Here is a 24666-nt window from a genome sequence, read left to right as displayed (position 1 = left end):
GTTCCATTTTGTTTCCTCAATGAACATCCTACGGACTTTTAGATGAAGAGTTGCCTAGTCCCTAGTCCCAGTGATCATCAGGGAAATAACCAAGCAGAAGGTTTTCCATCTCTACTTCACACTCCCATAATAACCCTGAGAGAAAAGTGTTGCTGGCAAAACCCATTGATTGGGATTCAAAATCCACAGAAGACCCCAAAAGGAAAAAGGTTTTTCAAAAAGTGTGCGGTGAGAAGACAGGGCCAGTGGCAGCAGAGATGGCCCTGGGGTGAAAGATTCTCAACTTCAGGCTTAGGTGGTGAGGATAAAATATCAATCTATAGGTCACACAGACTTGAAAGGATGATCGTGATTCCAAGGGTAGGGACCTTCCTACCCTGGCATACCAGAGCTTTGCATTGTTTTCCTAGTTTCTGCCTTTTAGGGTTTTCTTTTTTCTTGGTTCCCCCATCTTACACTGAGACCCCCAGTGACATTTCTGCAGTGAAAGCAGAGCACACCCTCTCTGTCTGTCTGTCTCTGTGTGTATGCACGCACGCGTGTATAGAGGATGTCATTCTTCAGGTGCCAGTCCTCAGTGGTTATTTATGAGACAGAGACTTTCACTGGCCTGGGGCCCACCAAGTGTGCTGGGCTGGTCGGCCACCGAGCCCCACGGATGTGTGTGTCTCCACGTCTTTAGTACAGAGGTTATGGGTGCCTGCCATTGTGCCTGACTTTAAAAAAGAGAAGAGATGGGGTTCTGGGTCAAACTCAAGTCCCCATGCTTGTCAAGCACTATAGTCACTGAGTCAGCTCAGCGAGCTCAACTCCGAAGCCATAAAACAATGTTTTCAGGCTAGAGAGATGGCTCAGCGGTTAAGAGCACTGACTGCTCTTCTGAAGGTCCTGAGTTCAAATCCCAGCACCCACATGGTGGCTCACAACCATCTGTAAAGAGATCTGACACCCTCTTCTGGTGTGTCTGAAAACAGTTACTGTGTACTTGGGATATAATAATAAATAAATCGTAAAAAAACAAAAAACAAACAAATAAACAAACAAAAAACAATGTTTTCAGAAACCTGGAGCTCAGTATTGAGCTTTGAAGTGGGGTGAAGAGCACAGGAGGGCTTGTCTCCACTCCAGTTGAGTGTCCGAACTCAGAACTTCTGCCCTGCTGTGCTTTACCGTGACAGCACGGCACTGCATGTCATACGCCATCCGGGAGTCCACCTGGAGTTTTTGAAAAAGAAATAGAAATCTATCAGGTCTTGATGAAACTCAGAAACGAGTCTCACCCAGTACCTATGGTTCCTCCCAGCACCTCTCACCCCATCCTCTACTCTAGCTCCCCACCCCCCCCACCCCATTTCCCCCAGCTTCTGATCCTGTTTAGAACCTCAGTCACTTTGGACACGAGGTCTCTAGCCTCTTGGCCTCCTGGCTCCTGGCAGCTCTGCTTCCGGATCTTTCTTGGTCCACTGGCCCCCACCTCTCTCCTCTCTGGCTTCTGTTCCCACCTCCTCTCATGGCCCCGTTCAGCCTGCTGGCCATTTTCAGTCTCAACTCTTCCAAATTGCCTCTGTGCTCTCCCTCAGAGCTGCAAGGACACCTCTCAACCACACCGAGAAGCAAACATGTCGTAATTTTTTTTTCATTCAAAGTCATTATAAATTGTGGCTTGGTGGAATAATTGTAGTTGGATGGCCGTGCTCCTTTTATTATATCTGTTACATTTTACATTTGCATTATTACATCTATGCCAAACCTACATAATGCATTCGAGGGATGATTTGCAGCGAGAACTAAAGGACTCGGGATCTCTATCCTGATGGAAAAGATCCTGAAAGCATCCTGACAGTCCATATACTCTCTACTATTCAGGTTGTCAGAGAATTCCTGTGGCCGTTTTAGTTCTAGATGACTGGTTTTATTTTCTCTTTCCTTTCCAGATACTGCTGATACCAACAGCTCAATCATTAAAAGACTGAAAAGAACAGGGCGTAAGAACAATTTAATGTTCTAGATGTAGCGAAGACATCTCTATGCTACTAACGCTCTAAATTACTCCAATTTTTAGACACCATTTAAAGTAAAAATATAATAATTAATTAGCCTGGTTTTTTAGATTAGCCCATGATTTTCTTTTGTTGTTTTGTTATTGTTAGATTTATTCATTATTATATGTAAGTACACTGTAGCTGTCTTCAGACACATCAGAAGAGGGCATTGGATCCCATTACAGATGGTTGTGAGCCACCATGTGGTTGCTGGGAATTGAACTCAGGACCTTTGGAAGAGCAGTCGGTGAGTGCTCTTAACCACTGAACCATCTCTCCAGCCCTGGGCCCTGAGATCTTAAAGATTTATTTTGTCACTCGCCCTGCCCACCAATCCATAATAAACAGAAATGGAAGCAGACAGTGCACAAATAAATCTCAGAAAGGGCAAGAGGCATGAGAAACGGACACAGAAGAGAAGGACCACCATAGCAAGGTTGCCTCCACCCCCAGCGTTGGGGAAGTTTCTGGAGCAAGCTTGACCAGAAGCTCAGATGGAAGCAAGGTTGGCCTGCTGACAGGACTATCTCTGTGCCTCCCAAACAGACTGTAGGTCTGCCCTGCCCTTCTCACATATGCTGCAGGGTCACCCATCCGCCCATTTCCCCCTCCCAGATAAGCCGGCAGGATTGTGTCTTCCACATTCATACAGGTTGCTCTGTGTGTGTGTGTGTGTGTGTGTGTGTGTGTGTGTGTGTGTGTGAACATTCCTGCACACTTGAAAAGAGGTGAGAGGTCGATGTTACCATCTTGAATGTAATTCTTTTGAGACAAGGATGGTCTCATTGAACCTAGAACTCACTCACTGATTCAGTGAGGGTGTCTGGTAGGCAGGCTTCAGGGACCTTCCGGTCTCTGTCTCCTCAGCTCTGGGATTATAATTACCTACTGACTCACCCAGTTTTTTACTGGGGATCTGAATGCAGGTCCTCAGGCTTGGGGGACATACACTTTACTGATGGAGCCATTTTCCCCATCTCTCTTTTCCAGTGTTTCTTGTCGAGAGTCTCTTCCTGGGTTGGTTCCTAAGACACAGACTAGACCTGTTCAGGACTTTTGCTTCTTCCTGCAGGAGTATTAAGTAATTCCTCTTCTGATTTGAGTTCTGGAGAGGAATCTCAGGAACTCCTAAGAAGTGGATTAGGAAGATTAGGATGCCCAGCCTTGGCCCACAGGATGTCAGGAATTTGATGACAAAAAGCAAGTTCGCTGTGACTAGATGCATTTTGTGCTAAGCATGATGACTGTTGCGTATCCGTTTATCCAGGGAGCTCCTTTTAGAAAGTGTAGGAGGCAGGAAATGACTGCGAACTCATGTTTAACAGGTTGAATCCTATCAATTAAATGAATTTGTTTATGTATTGCTGATATGGAAGAAATAAACAGCAGAATAATGGTTCCCCCCCCCCCCCCCCCCCCCCCCCCGCGTGCCTACTGTGGTGGTTTGCATAGGAATGACCCCCACCCCCACAGGCTCCTATATTTGAATGGTTGGTCATTGGCTACTTGAGAGGGATTAGGAGGTGTGGTGTTGTCGGAATGGGTGTGGTTGGAGGAAGTATGTCACTAGGGGTTTCAAATGGGATTTCAAATGTTCAAGCAGGGGCCCAGTCTCTCTCCTTGATGTCTGCTGATCTAGATATAGACTGTTCAAATACCTCTCTGGTACCATATCTGCCTGCATGCTGCCATGTTTTCTGCCGTAATGGTAATAGACTAAACCACTGAAACTGTAAGCCAGCCCTAATTAAATGTGTTTCATTATAAAAGTTTCTGTGGTCATGGTGTCTCTTCACAACAATAGAACATTGGCTAAGATACCAACTAGCATGAAGATCCCGTATTCATAGGGTCATTTGTAATTGTAAAAGACTCAAAATACTACTAGCCAAGTGTTGAGGTTCAGTCTTTTGCTAACTGTTATAATGCTAAGCATGGACCTCCAAGACCTGGAGTCTGCACATAGCCCCTGTGACCCTGCTCCCAAGTGATTTCTGATTGGTAAATAAAGATGCCAACAGCCAATAGCTGGGCAGAAGAGACATGGCTGGGGTTTAGGTTTCCTGGGCTTGGGGTCAGAGAGAAAAGGGGAGAAGAAAGTGCAAGAGGAAGAAGCAGAAGCAGCCACGGGTTAGGAGGAAAGAACATGCACCCCCATGGGCTGGCCTATTGGAGTTAGAACAGCCCAGACAAAACATAGTAATAACTCAAGGTGATCAATAGGAAATAGATGCCAACAACATAGAGAACGGGATCTGCCCTGCTATGGTGTTGTTTAAGGCTTATTGAAATATAAAGGTTGTGTGTGTCTTTCATCTGGGAACTTAAATAGCCAAGGTGGGGTAGAAACCTCGGGCTGGGATTTAAATAAATTTTCCAACAGTAAAGTGTGTAATTATAGACACAAAAGTTTCAGACTGACCATTGTCAAGTTTAGTTAGAAGAAGAAAGTAGTGTCCAAATGTATAAGAGTTAAAAACAAATAAGGAAGACTGAAATCTATCAACCCGTGTGTTTCACACTTAGTAGCTATTGTGTGTAATGGGAGGAAGAAAGCTGTTTCTGTGGTCAGACTCCAAAAGGTTAGAAACCCAGAATATTCAGTTAAATGTATCCAAACTTTATATAACCAAGAAAGTGTATTTAATAACAATTTTAAAAACATGGAAGGGGATATCAAGATGCCTCAGTGGATTAAAGAGCTTGCTACTCAAGTATGATCACTAGTATTCAATATAAAAACTAGGAAGGCATGCAGCCCACTTTCCACTGCACAGAAGGCAGGGATGGGATCCCTTAGACAAGATGGCTAGCTAGATGAATCAAATCTGGCAAGCTCCTGGGTTCCCTGAGAGAGCCTGCCTTAATAAATAGAGAGGAAAATGGTGGAAGATGCCAATATCAATTTCTGCCCTCCTTGTACATGTACACATACATGTACACCATACATACATGTGGATCACACACACACACACACACACACACACACACATACACGGGGCCTAAGGACAAAACTCAGTTAATAAAGTCTCTGCAAGGGCCTGCATTTGGTCTTCAAAATCTTGTTTGTTTGTTTGTTTTTTTAAGAAACAAATGTGCCATATACTTGCGATCCCATCCCAGTGGACATGGAGGCAGGAGAATCCTTGGCCTCACCAACCAACCAGATCCGCCAACCTGGTAAGTCTAAGGCAAGGGAAAGATCCTGTTCCAAAAAACAACTGTGGAGCATGACTTCAGGATGACACCTAAGGTTGTTCCCTGACCTCAACATGAAAGTGCTTACATATTCACCTGCACATATGGATATACACAGATCCTAAGGTATATATATATATATATATATATTATGTGTAGTGTAAGATACATCCTTAAACTTAAAATCTCAATGATTTTAATAAGGTACGTACTCCTGCCTCAGCCTCCTGAGACAGAGTGGATGCATACCATCACCCTAGCTTGATATCTGTTTTCAGAGAATATATCTCATACATTTGATAAAATAAATATAAAAAGATTTTTTTAAAAAAAGGTGGGTGATGGTGGTACACACCTTTAATCTCATCACTCCAGCGGCAGAGGAAGGTGGATCTCAGTGAGATCAAAGCAAGTTCCAGGACAGCCAGGACTGTTACATAGAGAAATCCTGTCTCAAAAAAAGCAAAGCAAGCAAACAAACAAAGAAACAAACAAATGAAAGGAAGCAAGGAAGGAAAGAAAAAATAAGGAGAGAAAAGTATGAAGGGCAAGTCTCCAATGATGTATATTATGTGTAATGTAAGATACATGAGAAATATTGTAAATATACAAATATAGTATGTACCTACATGTATGTAATATATGTATGATCATCACAGTGACCATCACAGTGACCACTACTACTGACCACACAATGAACACTACAACTGAACTGATGACTTTAATTATCACATCCTTCCCAAACCTGGTTCTCTTAAAGCTGTGTTCTCACACAGATGAACTATGCTTAGCCCTTATGACAGCAAAAAAAAAAAAAAAAAAAAAAAAGAATGTCACTTGATATGAAAAAAAAAAAACTAACTGGAAACTTCAAAAAACCAGGTAGTGGTTGTGATGCACACCTTTAGTCTAGCACTCAGGAGGCAGGGACAAGCAGATCTCTGTGAGTTTGAAGGCAGCCTAGTCTAGAAAGCAAATTCCAGGACAGTGAGAGATACACAGAGAAACGCTGTCTTGGAAAAAAGCAAACAAACAAAACAAGAAAAGAGAAAGAAGGAAGGAAGGAAGGAAGGAAGGAAGGAAGGAAGGAAGGAAGGAAGGAAGGAAGGAAGGAAGGAAGGAAGGAAGAAAAGAAAGAAAGAAAGAAAGAAAGAAAGAAAGAAAGAAAGAAAGAAAGAAAGAAAGAAAGAAAGAAAGAAAGAAAGAAAGAAAGAAAGAAAGAAAGAAAGAAAGAAAGATAGATTTGGAATGAGACCAGTGTGATTTTTCTCAGTATCCCCTAAAGAAATCCCCTACTCAGAGAGGTAACTCCCATCTAAGCATTTGGCCTCCTGAAGTTTCCACCACTCTTACCAATGTTACCAATTAAAGATCAAGCTTCCAGCACCCAAACCTTTGGGGACATTTAAAATCCAAACCATAACAGGCTCATCCTGATGCCCAGCACACAGCAAGCACTTAAGTGTTATTTCTCATTATTATTATTATTTTCAGTGTGTCCCGTGGGAAACAAAGTAAACTGCTTGAAGTTATTTTCTCTATTAATTCTAGAGTAAATGAATTGAATCAATGCCAAGGGCAGGAGAAATGGCATCTGGGTAAACCTGGGTGTCTTAATTTGGGTTACTATTGCTGTGATGAAACACTATAACCAAAAGGAGCCTTGGGAGGAAAGGTTTTATTTCACTCAGTTACATATAGAAGTTTGTGCTCAAAAGTGGTGAGGACAGGAACTTAAGCAAAGCAGGAACCTGGAGGCAGAAGCGGATACGGAAGCCATGGAGAGGTGATGCTTCCCGGCTTGCTCCCCACAGCTTGCTCAGCCTGCTTTCTTATAGAACCCAGGAACACCAACCCAGGGATGGCACCACCCACAATGGGCTGAGGCCTTCCCCATCAATCACTATTTAAGAAAATACCCTGTTGCCATGTGGTGGTGGTACAAGCTTTTAGTGGTAGAGGCAGGAGAATCTCTGTGAATTCAAGGCCACCTAGTCTACAGAGCAAGTTCTAGAACAATCAAGGCTACTCGGAGAAATACTATCTCAAAAAAACAAAGATAGATGGAGATAGATAGATAGATAGATAGATAGATAGATAGATAGATAGATAGATAGATAGGAGAAGAAAAGGACAGAAAAGAAAATGCCCTACAGCCTTGTGTACAGGCTGATCTTCTGGGGACATTTTCCCCTTTCCAGTGACTAGCTTGTGTCAAATTGATGTGATTTCAGAATGCCACATTAAATATCAAAGACTTGGTCATTACAAAGCTATGAGCTATTTTTTTTTTACTATGTATTAGACTTTTTGCACGTAACAGTAGCATAGGAAATCTGAAAAGCACTGTTATGTTCATTGTAATCTTTTAGAAGCATCTGGTTTTGTTTTTGTTTTCTATTTCCTCAGGGAGAAGGAGAGAGAGACATGGAAACTACTTAATACGGAACATCAAAATCCCAATTAAAACAAGCTGGAAAACAGGTTAAAGACAAAAAAATAATACATTTTCAATATTAAATTTTCATTCTTTATATTACATACTTCTAATAACAAACCCATTTCTCTGACTGCTTGATGAAGCCATGGTAAGCATGAGGAAATAATCACAGTTTAGTCAGTTTCCAAAGTATGTCTGGGAAAGGGACCAAAGATGACAGCTTCACAAACAATTGGCATATTGATGTGTCTATGGTCAGACAAGGTCCCTACAGCCTCTGCTGAACTTCCAAGGGTGGATAGCTATAAAGCAAAACAGAACAAGCACCGCTGAGTGACAGGTGACACAGCTTACTCCCCTCTGGACCAAACCCATACGGTCCCTGTGCAGACATGAGCCCGTTAGGACTTCTCTTATACCTCAGTTGGGACTCATCTGTAAAGTGAAGTAACGTGATAGATTGGCTGTCATCAAGGTCAACCCAGCTCTTTGGATGACTTCACAGTCTATGACTCTCCCTGCAACTTGGCAAGCATCTTGAATATCCCCCTCTCCTGCCTGTGGGGCGTCTTCCATGGCTCCTGGGTATAAGAAACTGGAGGGAGAGGGAGAGTGGTTTGTCCTGTCATAGTCTGTCTTAAACCTGAGCAGCTGTCTGAGTCTGCCCCACTGCCCCACTGCCCCACTGCCCCACTGCCCCACTTGCAATTGGCAAGTGGGTCTATAGCTTTGCCATGCTTCTCTACAGGTGGAGAATTGCTGTGAAGAGGGGAGCTGAACACAGCAGAGGGAAGAGGGAGGAGGGAGGAGTCTGCCCCACTGAGACCACAGTCTCTCTGGCCCAGATCTGACAAATTATTGAATCATTAGTCTAAAATAATGTTCTCTCTCTCTCTCTCTCTCTCTTTCTCTCTCTCTCAAGCCACTTCATGACCATGATCAAGACTGTAATGGTCAAATCTGTTTGGATGATAAAGTTGGGGAGTAGAGACAGCTTTTTGTTCCTTCTCAGCCTGTGTCCACAGCTGGCATCATAAGACTACTTGGGAGGCAGAGGCAGATGCCTCTTTGTGAGTTTGAGGGCAGCCTGATCTACATAATGAGTTCAGGTCAGCCAAGGCTATGCAGAGAAACCCTGTCTCTGAAAACTAAAAGAAAAAAAAAAGCAAATCAGAAAACCCCCAAAAAATTACAATCTGAGAGAGAGAGAGAGAGAGAGAGAGAGAGAGAGAGAGAGAGAGAGAGAGAGAACTAGTCAACACAGAATCCTAATTATCACCTTTACGTCTAGATTGGAGGTCAACAATCTACAGCCCAGAAGGAAAACTTAGCTTGCTAGTTATTTATAAATAAAGTTTTATTTGAACACACCCTTTTATTTGCACATAGTTTGTGGATGTTTTCTAATATGACTGAAAAGCCGAGGAATCACAAAGGAAATTATAGACCAAACAACCTTGCGTAATACTGTCTAGGCCTTTGTAAGAAATGTTCCTGGCTTCTTATCTGGATTTTGATGTGTTTCACAAAGTACTAAGCAGACTTACAGAAACTTAGCTTTAAATGGTGTTTTTTGTAAAATGTTGCTTGCCATGTGATGTTATAAATAAGAGACATGTATGTTGTTTTCTCAGCTTTAGCAAGACGTGTCAATCCTTCTTCACAACAAGGCAGAAGAAGAGGTAAAAATTGTGATTAATCACATTTTAATGAATAAAAATATTTTTAAATGTTTTGAGACAGGGTCTCACTATGCAACCCTGACTGGCCTGGAACTCACTGTGTAAGCCAGTCTTCTCTTGAACTCATCAAGATCCCTCTGCCTCTGCCTTCTGAGTGCTGGGTTTAAAGGCATATGATACCATGCCTGGTCTTCAATTGTTTTGTGATGGAGGCATGATGCCACATGCCTTTAATCCTAGCACTCAGAAGGCAGAGGTAGATGAATATTTGAGTTCAAGGCCAGCCTGGTCTACAGAGCAAGTTCTAGAACAACCAAGGCTACACAGATAAACTCTGTCTCAAAAAGAAAAAAGCAAAACAAAATAATAATTTTGTGTCTCTGCACGAATTATTCTTAAGACCCACAAATGAGAGCAAACATACCTTTGTCTGTCTGAGACTGACTGGATTTGCTTAACATGATGATCTCCCACTTATATCCAATTTCCTGCAAATGGCATAATTTTGATTTTCTTTCTTATGGCTGAAAGAACTTCCACTGTGTATATAAGTCAATTTCTTCACCTGCTCCTCCGCTGGCACCTGGAGTGGACCCACAGCCTGTCAGGAATGCAGCAACAAATGTTGATGAGTTTGCTCTTCTGCGCTCTGTGTGCTGAGTCAGATTTCTCATTTGGCTGGTGAGACCAGTTCTGCCCCTTAGGATCACCGCCAGCATTGGCCAATTTTAACAACATGGATTATTGATAACTCCCGTCATCTCATTGGTTAGTTAGTTGATTTGGAAGAGACCCAGAGCTGCTCAGGCCTTCATGTGCTGACCATTCTTGAGGAAGGAGATAAAGTACATGGCCCACATGCTATTTAGCATATTTTCTTACCCACATAGAAAGCCCCAGAACCCTACAGACCTTGGTGGCTACACAAGACCTGTATTCTAATTCCTAAAAGTCCTGTGTGACTTAAGCCAGTCATTTGTCCCTTTCTAACTCAATTTGCTTATCTGTAAAGGTGTGACATAGGCTTTCAGGTCAATTAAGCCCAGTGCCCACCTGGACCACTGTTGTTCTGATAGACTGTACTCTAAAGTAACTGGGCCATGCCTCCTCCCAATCCCAGCCCCACTGTATCTTTGATGGGTCCCATTAACTGTAGTAGGAGACGCTAACTGTGAAAACTCATTGTAAGGCCTTCATTGTCTGGTTCAATGGAATTAGATCCCACACACTCTGGGCTGTGGGCTCTGATGTCAGGAAATGAGGGTCATTTTGGACGGCTGGGAGGCTGAAGAGATTTTGACAAATGACAGGAAAATGAGACATACTGTATTCACCAGCGTACAGGCTGCTAGGCAGGCAGTCATCAGCAGGCACGCTGCCTTATGCCGGCACACGTGCAGGCAGGCCGAGTGGAGGTAAGCGCTCAGGTCTGCGGAGAGACACACAAGCAGGCCAGTAAATGTCATAGCTCCAGCCCTGACCTCAAGGCCATATTTATACAGAACCACACAAAAGTGGCACACTGCCACAACTGACTATTTGACACATGACATCACTGTTTACTTTGGGGGTCTCCAGACATCTTGTGTCAGTCATTTTGTGCTAACTGATTGTCCCCACCCCCTTCTACCATGTCCAGTGTCAGCCATATTTTAGTTGGCTTATATCAGACATCCATATCCACACCATGTTGTCTGAATATAAACACCCCTGTGGTTTCCTATTTCCAATACATACACCCCTGGAAGAGTGCGCAGGGTCCCTCTAGCATCTACAGAATCATCTACAGCAGTGGTTCTCAACCTCTGGCTTACAACCCCTTCCTTTGGGGTTCAACGACCCTTTTACATGTGTCGCCTAAAACCATTACTGTTGGAAAACACAGGTATTGATGTTGCGATTCATAACAGTTGCAAAATTACAGTTATGAAGTAGCAACAAAAATAACGCATGGTTGGGAGTCACCACAACATGAGGAACTGTATTAAAGAGTCGCAGAATTAGGAAAGTCAGGACCCACTGCGTTAGAGCTGCTGCCTGAGCCCCCAAGCAAGCACAGAGAAGGAGAAAGACAGCACATCAGATCAAAGCATAGAGATGACACCCCCTCATTGGATGCCTCTCCCATCCCACTCTTCTACTATAAATGCAACCAACGAGACAGTAGACCAAATTTGAGCATTATATTTCCCATCTACAAAACTCCAAAGTCCTAATAAAATGAGAATTAACTCTCTAAAGTATTTGGAAGAAAGTACTCATGCAGTGGCTGTTGTAGCCAACAAGTCCGGGATTTGGAATTCTTTCCCAAAGTTCTGGCTTCAGTGTAGGAGTCTAGAGGTTGGAAGCAGAACATGTTGTTATCTACATTAGCATCTAGCCATGCCTAAAAGAGATAATACGTACTACTATTTTATAAAATGTAACTAATTCATGTGAAAACTTAATGCATTTTTAGTTGCACAAGCAAGATATCAAAGTGGGTAGAGGGAAGGCCCAGCACAGCTCTAGAATAAAGTGAAATGTGTCCTGCAGGTCGGAGAATTCCCAGAGATGACAATGCGGATTTTGGAGGCACTGAGCTTCCGGTGAGATGTGGCAATGTTGAGGGGACTCTGCATAAGGAGAAATTTAAGCAAGGTGAGTTTCAGATCTCCAGTGTCCTTCAAAGGCACAGTATAGGGCACCTGTGTTGAGAGATCTCAGATCTAGTTTTTGGGATTCAAGATATAGGCAATGTTATACCCATTAATGAAGTGAGAGGTTGTGAGACCAAATTAACAATAAGTTGAGGGGGTGAGCTGGGCAGTGGTAGTGCACTTGCTTAATCCCAGCACTTGAGAGGCAGAGACAGGCAGACTCTGAGTTCAAGGCTAGCCTGGTCTACAGGTCAAGTTCCAGAAAAGCCAGGACGAGAGAGAGAGAGAGAGAGAGAGAGAGAGAGAGAGAGAGAGAGAGAGAAAGAGAGAGAGAACACCAGGGCTTCTAACAGCCATGTGTTATGAAGGCACCTCTCTCTGTAGATGCCCAGGAGGGAAACAGGTCTTATGTGTCGAGTGTATTCCTTGGAACAGTTTCAGCACAGCGAGATGACATTCGCAGATGCCAGTCACGGGCTGACTGTGCTGAGTGGTGGTTTCTCAGGAGCATCTTAGGGTTTCTGTGTTTATCCTTTTCTGTACCATACCCCAGAGAGGTCTCGGGAGTGAGGGAATTTTCCATTTTTTTTTCTTTTCCTCTTACTTGAGGTACCAGGATACCTCTTGAGAACCAGGGCTTCGTGCATATTAGGCAAGTGTTCTGTCATGAGCTCTACCCCAAGTAGCAGTTTTGCATGTTTAAATATAAAACCATAGCCTATCAGGTTACCTCCACTTCCCCTGAGAAAAAGGCCCATAAAATGTTCATGTAGTACCTCATACCAGAGTGAAAACTCCCACAGCTGGGCGGGAAATGTACGTGCCTGAGAGACTGATTCATCATCAACTTTTGTGGGTCCATTACCTATACCATCTGTCAAACTTTAAGTAAAAAAAAAAAAAAAAGGGAGAGGGAGGATTTTTTTTTCTGGTTTTTTCGAGACAGGGTTTCTCTGTGTAGCCCTGGCTGTCCTGGAACTCACTCGGTAGACCAGGCTGGCCTCAAACTCAGAGATCCACCTGCCTCTGCCTCCCAAGTGCTGGGATTAAAGGCGTGTGCCACCACCACCCAGCTGAAGAATTTTTTTTTTAATTTGAAAAAAAGATACACTCAAACTTCAGGTTTAACCAGTGTATTATCCCAATTGGCTCTATTGAAATATTCTAGTCAGGCTCCTCTGTTTAACTTACAGATTTAGGGCCTAAAAGGCCAAGATCACACAGCATAAGACAGGAAGTCAGCAATTGGGGTCCTGTAATCCCTCCCAAAGGCACCCTCCATGATCAAGACTATCTCATATATAACCAAGTCAAGGACCAGGTTTTCAGTGTGAGGGTCCTGAACTCACTCTGGGGGGAGGGGGCAGGGGTACTCATAGCTAAACCCCAAGTCAGCTGCTCTATCATCTCCATCAGGTTCTTGAATGCTGAACTTCCTCTTTTATGAAATGAGAATAAAATTTCTCTTACCATATTGCAATGAGAAATAAAAGATAATAGATAAAAAAAATACAGTGAAAATTATCATTGTTAAAGTACAGAGCTACTGGCCTATCACCTGTCATGATCGACCTTCCTTCCACAACACAGTTCTGTCTTTAAGATTTATTTTTCTTTAATGAGCGTTGGTGTTTGGCTGAATGTGTCTATGTACTAGGAATGTTCCTGGAAGCCATGGAGACCAAAAGAGGACATCAGAACTGGAGTTACAGGTGCTTATCAGCCACCTTGTATACTCTGAGACCTGAACCTGGTCTCATGCAAGAGCAGCAGGCAATTTTAACCACTGAACCATCTCTCCTGGCTCTTTCGTTATCAACAAATAGGTGTTTTCACTATAATTCTACTGCCTATGTGTAATCTAGCTCTTCCCTCTAGATTACATTTCCAAAACCGCTTTTAACATCAAATAACCATGTGTCAAAAATATGAGAATATTTTGTAGCCAACTGTCATGAGTTGGAAGATGTTGCTGTTGAAGACAGGACTGACTGTGGTGGTGATAGCTTCCTCATGGGTGGATTCACCAGAGCCCAGCAGGGAACTTCATGTCCTTGAGCACTCACATTTCTAAAATGCAAGTTGGCCCCACCCAGGAGCAGAGTAAAAGGAAGAGAAAGAATTCTGTTTGTGTCTCAGAGATATTCCTTTTCTTTTCTTTTTTCTTTTAATATTTCAGTAGAATACGTTTAAAGATGATGTGAAGGGCTGGGGAGACAACTTTGTGATTAAGAGGCCTAGTTGCTCTTCCAGAGGACCCAGGTTCAATTCCCAGCAACCACAGAGTGTCTCACAACCATCCATAACTCCAGTTCCAGGAGAGACAATGTGCTTTTCTGGTTCCTGTAGGCAGAAAGCGTGCATGTTGTGTACAGACCAACCAAACAGGGAGCAAAACACCAGTACTCATAAAATAAATAAATTAATTCCTTTTAGGAAAAGTTCAAAGGGCAATGTCAGCTACTCTTTGTCCTTGCCTATCAGGTTGATGTGTGGCCCCTGATGACTGACAGGGAAATGTAAACCTTCCTGACTGAGCCTGAGCCCCAGATCCAGCATGATGGTAGGCCAGGAGCAGTGTTGTATTCCGTAGCTGCCTGCAGCTACTACGAACTGGGTTACTGGAACAGAAGCTGAGAGATAGATGGGGAAGGGGTGAAAAGAATGAGGCCAGGACGAGTTTACCGATCAAGGCCCCAACTTTAATGGGGGTCAGACCTTTTAACAGTTTGGGCAAATCCCTCCCCCCAGAGTCTGGGTTGAGTTCCAGGGAAGTCTTCTGGCCTGGCCGTCCTTGGCTCCATTGCTCCAACAGCTGGGTGGGTCACCTGCTTAATTCAGGAATTCGTAGACCTGGAGGAACTAAGAGCTTAACCTTCACTCTGAGCTTCTCCACCCTAGGTGGAGCAGGATCAATGCCTGCTCATGGTAGGCTGGGCAAAGGTCACCTTTACCAATGTCAAGTACACTCTTAGCACTCCACCCTAGGATAAAAATTCCTGCTGTAACCTACTTCCCTATTATGCCCTAATGTCAGATTCTTGCCCGAAGCCAGGGATTATCCTTGGCCAATGTCAAGTTCCTACCATATGGCATGATACCCCAATATGGCTCTGTACAGAGCAGGTGTGTTCATAGCTGGCTGCTCAGTTTGTCCTGGTCTTACAGGCATCTACGTGAAGAGTATCAAGAGTCAGACAGGACGATGGCTCAATCCCATGGAGTTTGAAATTGAAGGAAACCGTGAAAAATCCAAGCACTGGAGGCAAAGCATCCGCTGCAAGGGGTGGACCCTGACAGAACTGATAAAGGTATTCTGCTGGCAGAAAGCATCTGTGGTTCCTGGAACCATGGTAGATTAAACGTTTCTTCTATGTGACAGGCAGCTTCCAATATTCTGGGGGAAAGGCAACAGAGGTTTCCAGCATGCCATTCAGGTGCTACCTTTTGACTTGTATTGCGACTTAATCCTCTTACATGGATTGGCTCACATCCTTTGGATGGTAGGAGAACAGACTGTGTGCAGTCTTTACCATTAACTGATTGTATAAAATTCGGTAGCATGGATATAATTTAAATCTGATGGGGGAGGGCATGTCTTTAAATTTGGAGTGTCAGTGATGAGAGAAAATATAATTACATATCTGAAAAATAACTCAGCCATGTGGATGCCTGAGTTGCAGAATGTCCCAGCAGGGTTTCTTCCACTAAGTCATCTCACACTTAGTCTTGAAAAGGAACAACTGGGTGTAGTGGCTCACACCTGTAATCCCAACCCTTGGGAGACTGAGACAGAGGAATTGTCCAGACTTTGTAGTGAGTTTCAGGACAGCCTAGGTCACAGAGTCAGATCCTCAACTCCCTTTATGACAACAGTAAAGTAAATAAAAGAAATGGTAATTTAAAGATCGCATTTTAAAAATAAGCCCTTTGCTCTTCATCCATACCAATGCTACAGCATCACTTGCCTTGGTAGCTGAACCTATTCCATTCAACTCAGGGTACTACACTGCTCTCTCTGTCACGTATCTCAGGTGGCCTTCCCTGTGTCACACTCACAATAAAGGAAAAGAGATTGCACATCGAGTATTGACCAAGCTGCATCTCAAGCTGTGTGGTTACAGGTGTGAGCGAGCCCCTAGGCAGAGCCAGGCTGCACCTTCATACTCTACCTGCAGTTAGCACTGTGAGGAGAGGTGCCAGCAGGAAGGGATGCCAGAGCTAAGGGGTGGGGTGGGGAATCTTCACAAAGTCAGAAAGGCAGATGGTTCTGACAAAATGTAGAGTGGGGCTTTCTGCAAGGGGGGAGGCAGAAGAACATGAAAACAAAGCCTCAGTATGTCAGGAAGCTGTAAGAGATCACGTGACTCACTGTGTATGGGGGAGCATGGGAAATAAATGATTCCCAGGGAGTTACCTTGTCTTTAACAATGGGACATCCAGATAGCAGTATCTAGAAGGCAGTTAGAAATACCTAGCTCAAGAAATAGAAACGAAGACCCACCCCATCATTAATCTCTCTGTCTTTCAGAAAGGAGTACTGCAAAACCCACCAAGAACAAAGGTAGCTACATCCTACAGTCTCCGGCCATGACATCTGAGGCTATTGCCTACGCATTGTTTGTTTTGCATCCCCACTTGACTGTATGCTTTTTAAAAATCATCTCATTTGGATTTGACCAGATTTGGATATATCCTATGGTGCTCACCTAGTTGTGGTTTTACAGTGATTTGCTTCTTTGAGCATCAAACGTTTGAGGTAGAGATGGAACTGACTGATCTCTTCTGACTTTCAGAAGGAAATCCCACCAAACCCACGGCGAACAAAGAGAAAGGTAAATGCCCTGTGACCTTCCACCACGATGTCTGAGGTCAACAGCTTCACACTGTTAGTTGTCCATCTCTGTCACAATATAGTTGTTAAATTCACTGGTGATGATAAAAATGGATTTTATAATCTGGAACTATTGTGGTTAATATTTTTTAAAAAATTATACAGTGTAAAAGGCCAAGAATCTAACATCAAAACATTTAAGACTGAGGTGGAATGTTCTCAATTCAATGTTTTCTATTATATATCAATGTATACCCCTAAAAATTGTAAAAGAATGGACTGGTAATATGACTCGAAAAAGAAAGGTACTCACTGCCAAACCTGATGACCTGAGTTCAATCCCCAGGATCCATAGGCTAGAAAGAGAAAACTGGCTCCCAAAATGTGTCCTTTGCTCTCCACCTGAGAGTCACAGGAGTAACCACACACACACACCCAGTAAATGTGATTTTTTTAAAAAAAACTTAGGAGCTGGAAAGATGCCTCAGTGGTTAAGAGCACTAGCTGCTCTTCCAGAAGACACAGGTTTGTTCTCTGCTTATAAATAATTCCCAGGGAGTTACCTTGTATTTAACAATGGGACATCCAGATAGCAATATCTAGAAGGCAGTTAGAAGGCTTGGTAGCTCACAACCATCTGTAGCTCCAGTCCCAGGCCCCCCTCTCCGTCTTCTGATCGCTTACTTAGATACAGACATGCTGTTCTTGTTTCTCTGCTGTGGGCAGGAGTCTCTGCTCTCCAGTCTCTGGATAACTCACTGGATGGCTAAAGCAGATGCTGAGTGTGCTGGGCCAGAGCTTCACATGCAGAGATCTCACCTGAGGACTGCGCCCTACAATCCCTCAGACTATCCGAGCATCCAGTTCAATGATCTGAAATTGCTGGTGCTGGGATCCGAGATACAGGTTTTTCTCCCTCAGTGTTAAGGATCAAACCTAAGGCCTCGTTCATGTTAGGTTGAACATTCTACCCTGGAACTACACTCTCAAGCCTTGAATTTATTTCTCATTCCACGAGTGATTTTAGTCTTTAACATGTTAAAGAATACTACTAAATAAGAGAACAAATTTGTTTAAAAAGGGGGACAGGGGTGTAAAATGGCTCAGTGGTTAAGAGTATTAGTAAGGAACCCTTCCAAAGAAACCTAGCACCCACATGGTGGCTCCCAACTGACAGCGCCCACACTGCCACGGTACCGAGTATCGGGCATAGGCCTGGGGGGATTGACCGAAGACACAGACTCAGGTCATTATGTAAGGAGAATGCCAACGCTTTACTGAGGGACCAGCAATATATACCAGAGGCCAGGGAAAACAACAGGAAAAAACAATTATAGCCATAGGTCAGGCACCTGGGAAGTCCCTACCACACCTGGGAAGTCCCTACCACACCCACTGGGCAGGAAAACAGGAATCAAGCTAAGCCGCAGGATATTTTGCTCTCAGGAAACCTGTGCAAACAGCTCAGCTCGGGGCATTGAGCTAAACTCATCGATGCCCAACACCCAACCATCTGTAATTCTAATTCCAGGGAATCCAGTTTCTTCTGACTTCTGAGGGTCCCAGGCTCACAGGTGGTGTATAGACACATGCAAGCAAAACATCTGTACATATAGAGTTAAAATAAAAAACTAAAGGGGTAAGAGCATAGCTTAGTGGTAAGGTGTTTGCCTAGTGGTAGAGCACTTGTCGAGCACACATCAGGTGCCCTGGGTTCAAAGCCTAGCACTGTGGAGGGCTGGCCACTAAAACAGGACTGGAGGTGTAAAGACTGCCATGGCCTGGCTTCCTTACCCACATTAAAGAGGCAGACCTCAGGCTTCCAAAGGACTCTAGACAATGGAACTCCATGTAGATTTGTCTGTGTCCTGCACTTTCTCGGGACTCGCTTGCAGTGATTTTAATAGGATGATGAATCAGAAAATCTTGGCCAAACGACCTGAAAAGAGTGTCCAGAAAACATGATCACAACACCTGCCATTATAAAAAGCAAGGTCTATTCCAAGATAGAAGGAGATACATGCATGTCCCTCATGGGCCGTTCAAGGTTCCCACTAAAAGACCAGAATTTTATTTTTGCAGCCTAGAATTTGCAGTTTGTGTGCAGTTCTTGTGTCATAGTAAATCTCTGGATGAAGAAAATACAAATTATAGTTTTATTCACTTCACCTATGAATTGTTAGATTTTTTTTTTCTTTGACTCCCATCTGGGGTTTTCACATAAATAGAGTCTGTCTATCTATCTATCTATCTATCTATCTATTTCTATCTCTGTGACACAGATATATAGGCCAGATCAGACCACATTAAAAGCAGATAAATATAGTTTATTAGATAGTGCTCCCAGGCAGGCTCATCAGTCCCAATGAACAGGGCCGAGGAAGTCACGTGCCCAGGGCAAGGCAGGGGGCAGGTATAGATCTTTAGGGGAGGGGTGAGGACGTGACAGCTGTAAGCTGGGTTTGTGCCCAAATGTGGTCAAGATATGAGCACTTAGGCAGGGATTGGGGTGCTGGCAGCCTCAGGGGACGAGGTTGCGACAGCTGCCAAGAATGCAGAACTGGACTCTCGGCGCCTGTTCGAAGGCTTCCTGGTCCTGGTAGAACTGGGGGAAGGGGGCAGCTTGTGCAGGGCTGAGCAGAGATTCCAGCCAAGCATAAGGGATTCCGCACCCCAATAGCAGCAGGCCCCACAAAAGCTCAAGAATGAGGAGGAACTTAGAAATTGAGAAAGGCATGAGTGGTGGAGGGCTGGGTGTCTGAGATACGGGGTGGCTGTAGCCAGGATTCACGTCCAGGCTTCAAATGATGGGCTGTTAGAGGCTAGAGGATTGTTGTAAAAGACGAACAGAGTCCATGTTGCAGAGCAATACAGATTCCCTAGAGAGTAGGGTGTGAATGTTGCAGGCCCAAACCAAGGCCAGAATATAGATCTGAAAGTCTAGGGAGGGGTGGTCGTGGGAGAAGTTGGGAACATTGGGGCAAATGAAAGGGGTCAAGGGTACAGGACAGAACCCAAAGAGTCTCCACATTCTAATAGCAGATGCAGTTCTTCAACCCTGGGTGGTTGGTTCACCTGGCTACATGCCTTGAACATTAGAAATGTGACCTTAGAAGCTGAGCCAGGGCAGTCAGAACCCAAGATAGCCCTGATTTCATGAGCCCCCTCTCAAAAAATGATAATGATGTAATTAATTAGCTAATGAATACCAGGTACAACATTGTATTTTGGAGTCAGACTTTCCTGAATAATAAATTTATCAGGCTATCTTTTTTTAAAGATGTATTTATTTAATGTATGTGAGTACACTGTAGTGACCTATCCAGCAGGTCCAGTTATTCCAGGGTCCCGAAGAGGCACTACCTGAGGGTCAAAAATGGGGGGAAGAGAGAAAGGAAGCCAAGCATGCTAACAAAATCAGAGTCAGTCTAGGTTGTGTCAAGGCTTCATTTAATGTCGGGGAGGTAAGTGTATTTTAAGGCTTACCGAGAAGGAATTGACCTTCACACAAGAGCAAAGGAGGGAAGGGCAGAGACACCCCTAGCGACCGAAGCCGGAAGCGAGGAGGTCATCTGGTGGGGACACTAGGAATTAATGCCGGCAGGAACATTCTGCGGTTAGGGCAGGAACTTGCACTCTTCTCTCTTCTCGCACCAACAGCTCATGGGGAAGGCTCTAGTTAACTGTTCTCATATTTTAGCAGCCACCACCTTAGGGCCATGAGTAAGCATTAAATCTCAATAGCTCAGGACGGCTTCCTACACTGTAGCTGTCTTCAGACACACCAGAAGAGAGCATCAGATCCCATTACAGATGGTTGTGAACCACTGAGTGAGATACACATTTGAGAACCGGGGATTTGAAGCCAGGGAATTGAACTCAGGACCTCTAGCACTCAGTGCTCTTAACTGCTGAGCCATCTCTCCAGCCTGAGGCTATCTTTAATTCAACTTTCTCACAACTGTTGTTATTACAATAGTACTTCTGATATTTCACTATCAGAATTTGCTCTCTTCACAATATAAAATTTTCTAGTCTGACATAGCTCAGCAATTCCATGAACTTTATTTCATACCAGAATGTCTTCTTCTAAAATCTCTGCTCAATAATACTTCTTAGTATTTTGAGAAGATGGGCTGAAGAGCTAGATCAGTATTTTAGAGCACTGGCTTCTCTTCCAGAGGATCCAGGTTCAATTCCCAGGACTGACAAGACAGCTTACAATCTTCTCAAATCCAATTCCAGAGGGCTCTGATTCTCCCTCTGGCCTTTGCAGGCACCTGTATATATGTGATTACATACACACACATACATACACAGTGTGTATGTAGTGTTTGTGAATGTATATATGTGTGTATGTAGTGTTTGTGAATGTATATGTGTGTGTGCCATGTTTGTGAATGTATGTGTGTGTGTGTGTGTGTAATGTTTGTAAATGTGTATGTATATATATATGTACGTGTGTGTGTTAATATATATTACATATATATATACATAATATATAACATATATTAAATGTATATTAACACACAGGTACACACAAATAAATATTTGAAACATACTTTGGAATGGAGAGATCTCTAAGCTGCCTTGGTATAGGCAAAGGCCATTTGTTCTAAAATTCTTGGGTCACACTGATCTTGAAGTTGTCTATAACATTTCTTCTTGTAGCTGGGAAATCCAAAAGCATGTAAAGTATGCTGCAAACCACGGAAATTGTACCCTTGTGCTACTTGTAAGGAATTCTATCATAAGAACTGTCACATCCCACCTGTGGAAGAAAAGAGGTTAGTAAGATAGCCCTGTCTCCAGCCCTTTCTCCTTAGAGCACACTCTGCCCCTACACACACACACACACACACATGGGGGAGGGGAGAGAGAGAGAGAGAGAGAGAGAGAGAGAGAGAGAGAGTGAGTTGTTGGGTGTATCTTGATACAATGGAAACAAGACCCTTAGTCTCAAGATCCAGAAGTGTCCAGTGCTGTTTCTCAGCATTCACAGCAGAAGACTGATGGGAGACAAAGGCCTTGCAAGTGGTCACCTGTAAGAAGCATCTCTCCATCTTTCTGATATACTCCATTCAGGTGATGACACCATAGAGCAGTTGTTGGTCTGAACCCTGTAGTCTCCTTCCCCACTGAGGAATTCTAAAGTTGAGAAAGCTGGGCTGTATCAAGCCTTCAGAAGTCCACCTTCGCATTCTGTCCAACCAGTTAGTGCTGGTTGCTCGTAAGCACTGTGAATTCTGAGTGTCAGCACCCCATCCCTACTAAAGCATGCATTTGCTATAGTTGTGTCTCTGGACAGAGATGGTGTGCAAGATTCAAAGAGGTGGACAAGGGATTTGATAGGTTCTATGGATGGTGTGAACAGAACCACTGTGACCCAGAAACTGGTCTCTACTGGAAATCCTCTAACAGAGCATCACCGTATGGCGTCCTAAGACCATCCACCAGTTCCCAGAGCACCGTCTCAGAGAATGATTGGAAACATCTTCTTCTGACTAGTTAGACAGGCTACCTAGGCACAAAATGAATCAGCTCTTTTACTCCTCCCACATACAGCTCTCAACACCCCATCAGGGGCATTTTGTAATGGGCACCTTGAAAAAAATACTGGATGGACAAAGAGAGGCCAGTCTTGTTCAGATGGATCATTGAAATGAATGAATTGAACTTGGTCAAGGTTTTTATCACTGTGATAAAATACCACAACCAAAAATAAACTTGGGAAGGAAAGACTATTTCACCTAACAGTTTGCAATCCACCATCCAGTGAAGTCAAGGAGGCAGAAGCTGATTCAGAGGCCATGGAGGAGTGCTGCTTACTGGCTTGCTCCTCCTGGCTTGTTCTTATCTTACTCAGGACCACCTGCCCCAGGGGTGGCACCACCCATAGTGACCTGGATCACCCATATCAATCATTAACCAAGAAAATGCACCCTAGGCATTTGTTTTCCTCAATTGAGGTGTCCTCTTCCAAAATGTCTCAAATTGACATAAAATTAGCCGGCATGTGGGGTAAAGTGGAAAACATTTGACAGATTTGCATGAGCAAATCTCCTTTCCACTGTTTCCATAACACAGATTCTAGCCACAGATCTTGCAATGCCAGGTGAAAAGACGCCTATTACTTGTGCTCTGCTCACTCAGCAAGCCTAAGAAGCAAGATCTGCTTTCTGGTTTCCTGACTGTATCTCTATAGTCTGATTGGCCTATCAAGGTTCAAAGCACTGAATTCACTGTTAGGACCAAACATGGCTTGTTGTCAAACCCCCAGTGCTCTTGGATGGATAAGTCAAGTTCTCAGGTCAATGGGAATCCATCACGTCCTTGGGTAACCACCTCATTCAACATATTGACTTTTAATGGGTTATCCTTGCATTTTGAGCCTACATGGATCTCTAGTATAGGGGCCTCCAAAAGCAAAGATGAATACACAGTAGAAACCACTTGTTATTGTTGAACAGAGGTCTTTATCAGCCACAGGGGTGGGGCTGGTTCACAGACTCATCTGCCCTTGCTCACGTTATACCTCTCAGTAGCCCATGGCGTTGTGCCTTCTGCAAGAGAAAGAAACAGAGGTGCCAGCATACCCAAGAATGTCACAAGGAAGCTGAGGTCTTGAAGAGGAAGATGTCACCAGAGGAACAGCTGGTGAGTCAATGAGGAGTTGGAGCTCCCCCCTTTGGTTGGCAAAGGAACGAGGTCTCACAGACAGTGAGGAACAGAACTCCAAGGTAAATGGCGTTGTCTTTTGATCATGTAACCCAACACTAGACTTGGGACTCCATGGAGTAGCTGCATTTCATATTTGGCTCAAAGAGGTCAAAGGTCTGGGAGTCATTCCTTGCATCTTGGAACTTAAACATGCCTTTTCTTTCTAAGTTACCTTCTACTTAGAAGTGACTACCTTTTATCTTCTGCAGAAATGTGAGCTGATTCTCTTGACTATCTATTGCTATCCAAAAAGTGGCTTTTTTATCCCAAAACCAAAGCAAGTGAGTAAAACAACAGAACTGCAACCTTATGATCTTCTCCCCACACAAGTGGGCTTTCTCTTTGTCTTGTGGATGGGTCTCTTTGTGTAGATAGCCATACATAGCAAATTATCATAGTCTGGGGGCAGTAGATAGAGTACCTGTTTGTTTCTTATGACTCTAGAGACAGGGAGGTCTGAGGCCAAGGTACCAATAGGACTGGGTTCTGGTTAGGGTCTTCTACTTCTACTGGTTGTTTGGTTGTTGTTTTGTTTTGTTTTTGAGATAGACTCTCACTGTGTAGCTCTGGCTGACCTGGAACTATGTAACCAAGCTGGCTTCAGACTCACAGAGATCCACCTGCCTCTGTTTCCCAGACAAGTGTGCACCAGCATGGCTGGCTTAAAGTCTTCTAGGACGCAGGTGCTTCACTTCTGACTGCTCTCTCGTATGGTGAAAAGAGAGCATGAGAGCTCCCTGGCTTCTCAGTGAGGCACTAATCCCATTCACAGGGGGCTGCACCTCTGTAACCTAATGACCTTGCAAAGGTTTACTTCTCAGTTAGTGCACCAGGAGTTAGGATTGGAGTGGCAGGACAAACATTCACACAGAGTCCATAGCCATGGAAGTGTGGGAAGGCCAACTCAGGACTATGTTGACAGCCCTGCCTTCTCTGCTTTCTTCAACAGAAGAAAACTGACTTTCCAGCCCTCCAGGAGCACATGTGGCTAAACAAAATCAAGAACTTGCTGAATAAGAAGGCGTACCATTTGGTCCAACATTTTGTGGAGGACATGCGCCTCATCTTTCACAACCACAGCATATTTTACAAAGTAAGCACCTCTGCATTG

At 43.8% G+C, this 24666-nt stretch overlaps 1 protein-coding gene across 4 annotated transcripts in view; it reads left to right on the top strand.

Moving 5' to 3' along the window:
• The window catches only part of LOC127692477 (nuclear autoantigen Sp-100-like), a 94126-nt gene extending 72560 nt beyond the window's left edge, over positions 1–21566 (top strand). For 2 of the 4 annotated variants that reach the window (XM_052192850.1, XM_052192848.1), the window contains 8 exons: positions 1935–1985; positions 5130–5222; positions 7650–7724; positions 9315–9362; positions 11898–12002; positions 15170–15312; positions 16533–16565; positions 16798–16965. In XM_052192850.1, coding sequence (XP_052048810.1) covers positions 1935–1985; positions 5130–5222; positions 7650–7724; positions 9315–9362; positions 11898–12002; positions 15170–15312; positions 16533–16565; positions 16798–16851 — 602 coding nt within the window. In that variant the 3' untranslated portion in view covers positions 16852–16965. Of the gene's footprint in view, positions 1–1934; positions 1986–3032; positions 3450–5129; positions 5223–7649; positions 7725–9314; positions 9363–11897; positions 12003–15169; positions 15313–16532; positions 16966–21506 lie in introns of those variants that run through there. The other 2 variants (XR_007979472.1, XM_052192849.1) reach the window with 2 other exon arrangements.
• The last annotated feature ends 3100 nt before the right edge of the window (positions 21567–24666 follow it).

Source organism: Apodemus sylvaticus, chromosome 9 (assembly GCF_947179515.1).
Source record: "Apodemus sylvaticus chromosome 9, mApoSyl1.1, whole genome shotgun sequence".
Classification (NCBI taxonomy): domain Eukaryota; kingdom Metazoa; phylum Chordata; class Mammalia; order Rodentia; family Muridae; genus Apodemus; species Apodemus sylvaticus.
Note: the sequence above shows the minus strand (reverse complement) of the source record. Positions and strands in the feature narration are given on the sequence as shown.